This window comes from Equus przewalskii, chromosome 7 (assembly GCF_037783145.1).
Source record: "Equus przewalskii isolate Varuska chromosome 7, EquPr2, whole genome shotgun sequence".
Taxonomy (NCBI): domain Eukaryota; kingdom Metazoa; phylum Chordata; class Mammalia; order Perissodactyla; family Equidae; genus Equus; species Equus przewalskii.
This window is the reverse complement of record NC_091837.1, coordinates 24,158,438-24,168,155: the sequence shown is the minus strand read 5'-3', so window position 1 is coordinate 24,168,155 and position 9,718 is coordinate 24,158,438. Positions and strand designations below refer to the sequence as shown.

The following is a 9,718-nucleotide window of genomic DNA, read 5'->3' as shown; positions in this document are numbered from 1 at the left end:
ACATCTGTCCTCATAAAATAGACAATGACTGTCCTCTTGGTCTTTCCAAAAGAAATCATATGCAGGCTACTGTTTCTTAAATTATATGCATGTTAATATTTTATGCTAATTCTTAATGTTTCTGGAAAACCATGCTGTTGAACATCGTAAATTGTTATTGTTCTTGTTTTTGTTGATTACGTAAGCTAACCGCATGGTAGTGAATCAGTTTTCCGGTGCTAAGTACTCGATACACAGGCACACAGCCCTCCAAAGGGAAGACCTCCACATTTCAGTAATTTACAAATGACAGATGGCTTGCCTAAACTTATCCTTTACGTTTAGAAAATTTCGTGGGTTCCCGCCTGGTCAGGGGATTTTATTACTTGTTTATGCAAACAGCAAGTTGCATAAGAGCCTTACTGTCTTTTTAAAAGTGATTTCGTAGTTTCCTGGTAAGCGTTTAGTCATCTATTTCAACACCCTGACATGACATAAAGGCAGGCGCTGAACCACATAGACGGGCACCACTTCCCTTGAGGATTCACTAGGTGAGGAGCTCCCTAGGACCAGCTCGATCCACTCATGAACCCATACCACCAGCGGGATCATTTTCTGGAAATAGACAAGAAAAACTGCTGTGTGTTCCGGGATGACTTCATTGCCAATGTGCTGCCACCGGTTTTGGGGCTGGAGTTTGTGTTCGGCCTCCTGGGCAATGGCCTTGCCCTTTGGATTTTCTGTTTCCACCTCAAATCCTGGAAATCCAGCCGGATTTTCCTGTTCAACTTAGCCGTGGCTGACTTTCTCTTGATCATCTGCCTACCGTTCCTGACGGACAACTATGTGAGGAAGTGGGACTGGAGGTTTGGGGACATCCCTTGCCGGATCATGCTCTTCATGCTGGCCATGAACCGCCAGGGCAGCATCATCTTCCTCACGGTGGTGGCGGTAGACAGGTATTTCCGGGTGGTCCATCCCCACCATGCTCTGAACAAGATCTCCAATCGAACAGCAGGCATCATCTCCTGCCTCTTGTGGGGTGTCACCATTGGACTGACAGTTCATCTCCTGGGCCAGAAGAGGTTGATCAGGAATGGCAATGCGAAGTTGTGCAGCAGCTTTAGCATCTGCCATACCTTCAGGTGGCACGATGCGATGTTCCTCCTGGAGTTCTTCTTGCCCCTGGGCATCATCCTGTTCTGCTCAGCCAGAATCATCTGGAGCCTGCGGCAGCGACAAATGGATAAGCACGCCAAGATCAAGAGGGCCATTAACTTCATCATGGTGGTGACAATTGTCTTTGTTGTCTGCTTCCTGCCCAGTGTCGCTGTGCGCATACGTATTTTCTGGCTCCTGCGCACTATGGGTACAAAGAACTGTGACATCTATCGCTCGATTGACCTTGCGTTTTTCATCACCCTCAGCTTCACCTACATGAACAGCATGCTGGACCCTTTGGTGTACTACTTCTCCAGCCCATCTTTTCCCAACTTCATCTCCACCTTGATCAACCGCTGCCTCCGGAAGAAGATGCCGGATGAGCCAGTTAATAACCAGAGCACAAGCGTCTAGCTCACGGGGGAACTGAGTATTGCTAGGAGTGTTCCAGACGCTTTAATCGCTGACCCCAGTGAGCCATGGAGCCCCTCCTATCTGACTCCGGCCTCTCATTAAATAACCAAGCCAAGAAAAGAGGTTGTCACCAAGAACCAAGATCTCTGGAGAAACAGTTTGGCTGGTGCACAGAGTAACGACATCAGACTTGGCTTGAGGTTTCCTAGAACGTCCAGATTCAGAGAATCCGATTTAGAGAAGTGGTGTGGCAGAGTGGGCTGCTTGGTTGCAGAGTGTCACCACAGAAATCTTGGGGGAACGGAGGATAGAGCTTCTAGGCATCTGAAACTTCTGCCTAACCTTGGACACTTGCAGAACTGAAGATGGCAAAACTGTCCACCCTTCTGCCAAGCAGAGTCAGAGCTACAGGAGACGCCCATCAGCACCTGCGATTCACTGGCCTCTTTCCTTCACCTGCCTGAGCCTTGGATGGTTCTCAGCTCCTGGGGTCATATCTAGCCTGTGTGTGGGCTCTAGTTGGGACAAGGAGAGTGAAGTGATTGGAGGGGAGTTCTGGCTTCTGGAAGAAGCCCAGGCATCATTAGACAAGCCAGTAGGTCACCTGGGTTCCGTGGGACCAATTCATCTTTCAGCCAAGCTTTAGCAGAAACAGACTAGACGGAGAGACTCCCGAGCTGTGGTGAATATCTGAGTTTTGAGCGGTGGTAAGAAGGAGATTATCCCTGGGAGGGATGGGGCAAAACAGTATTTCTGAGGGAAACTGTTACAACTAATCCATTCCTCTGCACAGATTTGAAAGTTGAACAATTGAAAAGGCTTCAGGGAAGAGAGCTCCTTCCCACTTGTGTTTGGTTTTATTGTTAAAAGGGAAATGCTGCCCAATGGTTGGGCGGGGGGGAGCTTCCTCCCGGTTCGTTTGCTTGTGTTTCTGTACTTATAAGAAACTTACCACTTCAATAAACTTTTATATGAGACAAGCAGTCTGGGGTTGCATGTGTCTGAGTGATGGTTCACAGAAATGGGCTTACTACTCAAGCAGAGACCTTTATGGGTTGTCAACTACGTCCTGATAGAAAATACTGTATACTGTAAAGTCAAAAAAGGGTGTGGACGCTGAGCTGCATCATGAAAGAGTTAAGTAAAAATTACACACGAATTGGGACAGGGATGGGAAAGGGCTGGGCATAAATAAAACCCATTGCATTCAGAAGGGTAGTACAGACAGGATTGCAAGAGCACTTTGCATTTTATTTGAAGTTTGGTGAATGTTGCTATTAATATATGTGTATTAAAAAAGGAACTGGCTGGTCTTGGATTTTTGCATAAGAGGGGAAGAAAGAACTTCCTATGGAATGGTTTCAATTCTCAGTTCTGGATTGGAAAGGAGATAAACTGGTTTGAGTTTGCGATCGGTCCCAGTTTCTGTCACTCTTTCACTTCCAGCTTCTGACACTCCTTGATTCTTTAGCAAGATGAGGCTTGCTTTGACACCCTCATGGCTTGGACACAGATAAGAAATGCAAATCCTCAGCCTCCCAGCCATGAAAGAACGCCAGTAAATGAAGAAAGATAGCCATTCTTGAATTTCTTAAGTGTTTGCAGAGTACTTTGCTTGTCTCGTTCACCTCCTAGAGGTAAAAAATTACAAGCAGAGATCCCCTTAAAGAAGAAGAGAGGGCAAAGATGAGCTCCGAGGGGAACAGGGGTTCCCCCAGCCTCGGCCGCATGAGTCAGCAGGGAGCTGCTAGTGAAACTCAAATCTGTTCAGAACCAACTCACATTCATTCATCTGTGTGTCCCACCAGTTTTTAGGTTATTGAACACTAACTATGGACCAGACACTGCTCTGAGTGATTGGTAGAAACAGAGCAAGGAGCAAGGTACCCAAGACCCTCTTCTCAGAGAATTCACCTTCAAGGTGGAGAGGCGGACAGAGAAGAAAACAAATGAACGGAAAGGGAACATGTGGTAACAATGAATATTATGTGGACAGCAAAGCAGGGTGACAGGCTGAAAAGGGAGTGGGGTTGGGTGACTGGGAAGGTCCCTATGAGGAAGTGACCTTGTTCTGAGCCATGAATGACAAGACAGAGAAAACAATGCAAAAATCTGGGGGAAAGGCATTCTAGACAGAGGACGTGGTGAGTGCAAGGGCCCTGAGATGTGAATTAGTTTGGTGTGTGTGAGCATATTAGTTTCCCAGGGCTGCCATAACAATCTACCACAGACTTGATAGCTTAAAACAGCAAAATTTGTTCTCTCACACTTCTGGAAGCCAGAAGCCAAGTCAAGGTGTCGACAGGGTTGGTTCCTTCTGGAGGCTCTGAGGAAGAATCCTTGCCCCTGGTTCTGGTGGCTGTCGATCCTTGGCCTTCCTTGGCTTGGAGATGCATCACTCCAGTCTCTGCCTCCATCTCTCTTCACACGCCCTTCTCCTCTCGGTGTCTCTGTGTCTTCTCCGTCTCTCTCTGAGAAGGACCCTTGACCCTGGATTTAGGAACCACCCTAATCTAGGATGATCTCACCTCAAGATCCCTACCTTAATTAAATCTGCAAAGAGCTAGTTCCAAAGAAAGTCACATTCTGAGATCCTGGGTGGACATGCCTTTTGTGGGCCCCTATTCAACTCACTACAATGGGGAACAGAGAAGAGGCCAGTGTGGCTGGGTACAAGGAGCGTGGGGTCTGCCACATAGTGAGGTAAAGAACCCCTGTTGTGTGAAAATAATGAAAGACTTGAGAAAAAGGTCACATTATGTTAAATGAAAAAGAGTTTCAAAACAGAATATGATATTGATTCTCTTTTAAAATGTTTATGTCTGTGTATACACGCAGGAAGAACATACTAGAAGAACACAAGCCAAAGCCTTAACTTGCATTCTACCTGGCTGATGGGATTACAGATGATTTTTGTTTTCATTTCTGGACTTCTCCTTGTTTTCTAAATTGTCAATGATTAACTATATTACTATCGTAATTATTTACAAGGGTATGTTGTTTAAAAAATTAAATCACATTTAGTTATATGTCTATAAAATAACACCATCATCTTCCTTGATCATCAACAATAGTTATTAATGAAACCAGCAAACAGTTAGCCATTGTTAAGCAGCTAGTAACTAAAGTATTTCTCCTTCTGGCAATTACTGATATAGCTATTAGCTGTCTAACCCACCCACTGCTAACAGTGCTGTTAGGCAATATGCTATCTGACTCCCACTAGGTTCCTGTAGATAACATCTCCCTGAAGCCTGGGTCACCATGGTAATGGGGTTTGAGCTGTTTTTCAGGAATTAGAACCCCTTGTCTGCTTCAGACCGGTTGAGAACACCAACCCATCCACTGGGCCTGTGCAGATGTCTGATAAGTGACCTTTTGACGTCAAGAGGCTAAAAACCCCACCCTCAGATCCTGCTCATGCCGCCATTTTGTGAACATGCGTCCTGTGAAGAAGCATGGAGTCTGACTACGCTTGTGTGCAGACCATCAATTCTCTCACCTCTCCTCACCTCCCATCATCTATCTCCAGGTTTCAGACCACCTTCCCTCTAACCCATAAATATCCCCGAGTCTCCATTTTTGGGGAAGCGGATTTGAAACTCATGCTCTCGCTTCTTCACATGGCTGTCTTGTGATTAAACTCTCTCTGTTGCAATCTCGTCGTCTCAGTGTTTGGCTTTCCTGGCAATAGGCAAAAATGGACCTGGTGCAGTAACAGTAAGAGAGTAGTCTCCTAGATGCTTCTGTTTCCCTGTGCAGGGGGGTGTCAATATTCACTTAAAATAGGAGCAATCAAGGCCATTCTGGGCTAAACCAAAGGGGCGTTCCGCTCAGTCTCAGTCTCAAACTGTGGTGCAGCATGTGTGCGTGTTTAAGAACATGCAGGTATGTCTGTATATCTACATATTGGAAGGGGCAGTTATAATCATTGATGCATCTGTTTTCCATTACTTTATTTTGGAGGGTACCAGTTCTTGGGGTCAGGAGTTCCATGAGTTTACTCTCTGCTTTGTAAAAAGTAAAACTTCCTTTTAGCTGCCTCCAATCAATCTCTTCCAAGCTTCAAGAGATTAACCCCAGGTCTAGAGCCATAAAATTAGGGGTGCAAAATCATGCGTGCTTCTGGTTTTATGAACTCCCTTACCTTTCCACATTTATTAGCCTCTTCGCCCCACGTCACGTTGCCTGGAGGGAGGTGATATAAACTGCACCTTCACATGCCTTGGTTTAATTTTCAAAATACTTCCTGATTATGATCTATCAATCGACTGGCCTTCCTGCTTACAACAAGCAGCTCTCTTCACAGACAGTCCATCAGGCCCAGGCGACCTCTCTTGTCCTCCACTTTGCTTCAGTCATCGGAATTTAGCAGAGGAATTGGTTATCTGTGGAGCCTGGGACCATGGTGGCATTTGGTGGAGTCAGTAAGTACTGGAAATTGACCATTTGCCAAGCAACAGGGCTATGAGTTCTCATGTTCTCCCATCTTTTGGTTCAAATTAATGACTTCTTCAATTTGGAACTGAAATATTGATGACATTTTTTTGATGGTTGAGGCTGGGCTGTTTGTGTTACTTGCAAACTTCCTGAGAAGGAAATTCCTTTTTTAATTTTCTCTCATTGTAGGGGAAAGATACCTTATTATAATTTTTTAACTCAAGTAACTGAGACACACTTCAAACTAGCTTAAGCAAAAAATTAAAAATAAAAAAAGAGGAAAGACACTGGAAAGAGAGTGGCGTATCTCACAGAAACTAAGAATTAAGCCAGGCGTGGGCAGCATCGGGACATCAGCTCATAGCCCTTCGCCCCAGCTCTTAATCATGAACGTGACTCAACTCCCAATACCTGAGTCTCTCAGGGCAGATTCTCAAGTGAGAGAATCTGATTGGTCCCCAAACACTCTTTATAAAAGGGTCGTGAAGACGACAGTCATGCAGCAGCTGTGTAAAGGGGATTTTGAAACTGCTGTTTTTGTAAACACATACTCTCTGCCAGGTGTTCCTCAGGTAACATTTTAGTTCACCTTCCCTGTTACTCACTTAAGCAGCATGTTTAGGCTTTCGGTGGAGTCGATCTCAATTCTCTCGCTTCCAAAATTTCTGCCATGTGACAAAATGATGGCCCCCAGAAGGGATTTGTGTGTGGCATTACAGTAGGCCTGACCTATAGTCCACAATCCCACGGCCCTGTCAGATGAAAGGCAAGCATTTCTAGAGTCTTAACAAATATCGATATACGTGGTGCCCTGGACACACCCAGAGAGAGATTTTAACCATCTACAGGTATTTTGAACAGTACATGATGTTCCCCCGGCAACTGGAAAGAGAAAACGAACTGACCCACTGATGACATCAGGTTGAAAAACAGGGGAGTTCTCGGGGCGGCCCGGTGGCACAACGGTTAACAAGTTGACAGATTCTGCTTCGGCAGCCCAGGGTTCGCCAGTTCGGATCCTGGGTGTGGACACGGCACTGCTTGGCAAGCCATGCTGTGGAAGGCGTCCCACATATAAAGTACAGGAAGATGGGCACGGATGTTAGCTTAGGGCCAGTCTTTCTCAGCAAAAAGAGAGGATTGGCAGCAGATGTTAGCTCAGGGCTAATCTTCCTCAAAGAAAAAGAAAAACAGTGGACTTATTTTCTGCGTGTTTACAAAATATCCCTCCTTTGTAATACAATGCTTAGTAGGAAAATGGTATTAGTGATCCATTTTTTTATTTTTGTAAAGCAACAGGATGGAAAAATAGACTTACGGGGCGGCCCCGAGATCGAGTGGTTAAGTTCAGGCACTCTGCTTCGGCGGCCCAGGGTTTCACTGGTTTGCTCCTGGGCACGGACGTGGCACCACTCATTAGGCCATGTTGAGGTGGCATCCCACATGCCACAACTAGAAGGACCCACAACTAAAATATACAACTATACTGGAGGGATTTGGGGAGAAAAAGCAGGAAAAAAAAAAAGAAGAAGATTGGCAGCAGTTGTTAGCTGAGGTGCCAATCTTTAAAAAAAAAAGATAGACTCACAATCGGAGAGACGCTACCTTCATCATCATCATTTGACAGCCATCAATGATTACATCTAAGATTTGCTCTGCGCTGTCAGACACCATGCTGAGGGTTTTACATAGATGATCTCATTTCCTTCTTTCAATAGCTGTATAAGGTAGGTGCTATTTCCATTCACAGATAAGGGAACTGAGGCTCAGAGAGTTCGAATAATTTTCCCATGCTCATAGACCAATAAGTGATGGACCAGGAGAACAAACGTGAGCTGTCCGGCTCCAGAGTCTTTGCTTTTCAAGTTCTGAAGAAATGCAAAGTAAGAGGTGAGCAACGTGAACTGAAAAAAGTAGGGTGAATGCCTTCACCCCTTTGGGGTCAATATTTCTGGAACTTGGGAGGCTGCCCAAACCTTCGGCCCTCAGGCGCCTCCCAAGTCCAGCTGAGACCATGTACTTGAGCTGCCTGGTACAGTGCCAGCACCTAGTGGGTGCCCCATGGACGCGAGTTAGCCTTCTCCAAAGCTAACCCAGGGGTGACCCCTTTGTTGTTGAAGCTTCTCGTTGAAGGTTCTTCTTGTCTTTCCAAAGAAGCTATCATCTCACGAGGAGGCAGTTCAGGGATGTTCATTACAACATTGTTTGGAATAGTGAAGAACAGGAAACAATCTAAGTGTCTATTAGTAGGGAATAGATAAATAGTGATACAGGAACCCAAAGGGATATATATAGCGGTGAAGAAAAACGAACCAGAGCCACTTGAATCAATAGGACTGAATCTTGAGCGTAATATCTAGAGCAAAAAAGCAACTTGTCAAAAGATACATGCAATATAACATTTATGTAAATGTTTAAAACATGTTAAACAACATAATATATGGTTTTTGGAAGCATCAATATGCAATAAAAATCATGTGTGCACAGTAGCAGCAAGATAAAGACTGCTTCTGAGGAGGGAGGGAAATAGGATGAAGGGAGGCCTCATCTGTATCTGTAACGTCTTTACTTCGTTTTAAAAAAAGGATCCACAAATGTCCTTCACTGGGTGAGTGGTGAAACAAAGTGTGGTACATCCATACCACGGAGAACTGCTCAGCGATAAAAAGGGACAGACTACTGATGCCCTCAACAACTTGGATGGATCTCAAGAGCGTTATGCTGAACGGGAAAAAAAGGCCAATCTTACAAAGTTACATACTATATGACCCCATTTATGTAACATTCTTGAAATGATAAAATTGTAAAGGAGAAGAATAGATCGGTGGTTGCTAGGGGTCAGGGGCGGGGCAGGCGTGGTCAACGTGAGGGTGTTTCTTCATGGTGAGAACCGTCTGTATCTTGAATGTGGTGGTGGTTATACAAATCTATATATGTAATAAAATGTCAGAATTATGACAAAGACATAAAAGGAGAAGAAGAAGGAGAGGGGGTGGAGGGAGAAAGGGAGGGAGGGAGGGGGGAGGGAGGAAAGAAGGGAGGAAGGAAGACTAGTTAATTTTATTGTTCGAATACCAACTTCCTGGCTTTGATAATGTGCTACAGGTATGTAAGATGCCACCATTGGAGGGAGCTGGGTGATGGGACCTCAGTGTACAGTTTTTGCAACTTTTTATGGGTCTATAATTAATTTGGAATAAAAAGTGAAAAAATAAAAAGATTCTGAGGTAAACATGACCAACTGTTAACATTTGTTAAGTCTGGGTGGTGGGAACACGAGTGTTGTATCATTAATTTTTGTTCTTTATGAGTATGAGGGTATTTGTATACACACACACACGATTAGGCTACGGGACAGGACTGTGGGGCAGATGCCGCCATCCACTCGGTTTAGGAGGCCCCATCTCTCCAGATTCAGCTTATGCCCCACCTTCTTTTGCATCCCCCCAAATACTCACAGGTGTCCTTTGTTTTAAAGATTTTATGGCTAGCGACTTGGGAAACTGATAAAAGGTAACCAAAGTAAGCTTGTTTATATAAAAAAATCGAGGTTAAAAACTTAGAAAATGAACTCGGGAAACATTATGCTAAGTGAAAGAAGCCAGACACAAAAGGCCACATACTGTATGGTTCCATTGATATGAAACATCCAGAACAGGTAGATCCAGAGAGACAGAAAGCAGACTGGGGCTGCCAGGGGCTGGTGAGGGGGGAGAGGAAATGA

General features: G+C 44.9%; 1 protein-coding gene across 1 annotated transcript; it reads left to right on the top strand.

Annotated features, from left to right (window-relative positions):
- Positions 1-253: 253 nt before the first annotated feature.
- HCAR2 (hydroxycarboxylic acid receptor 2) lies at positions 254-2,537 on the top strand. Its single transcript, XM_008518468.2, has one exon. It carries the CDS (start codon positions 565-567, stop codon positions 1,552-1,554), a length of 990 nt encoding a protein of 329 aa, XP_008516690.2. The 5' UTR covers positions 254-564; the 3' UTR covers positions 1,555-2,537.
- The last annotated feature ends 7,181 nt before the right edge of the window (positions 2,538-9,718 follow it).

Coding starts and splice junctions, on each gene's coding strand:
- HCAR2 (XM_008518468.2), top strand. CDS start 565: ATGAACCCATACCACCAGCGGGATCATTTTCTGGAAATAGACAAGAAA.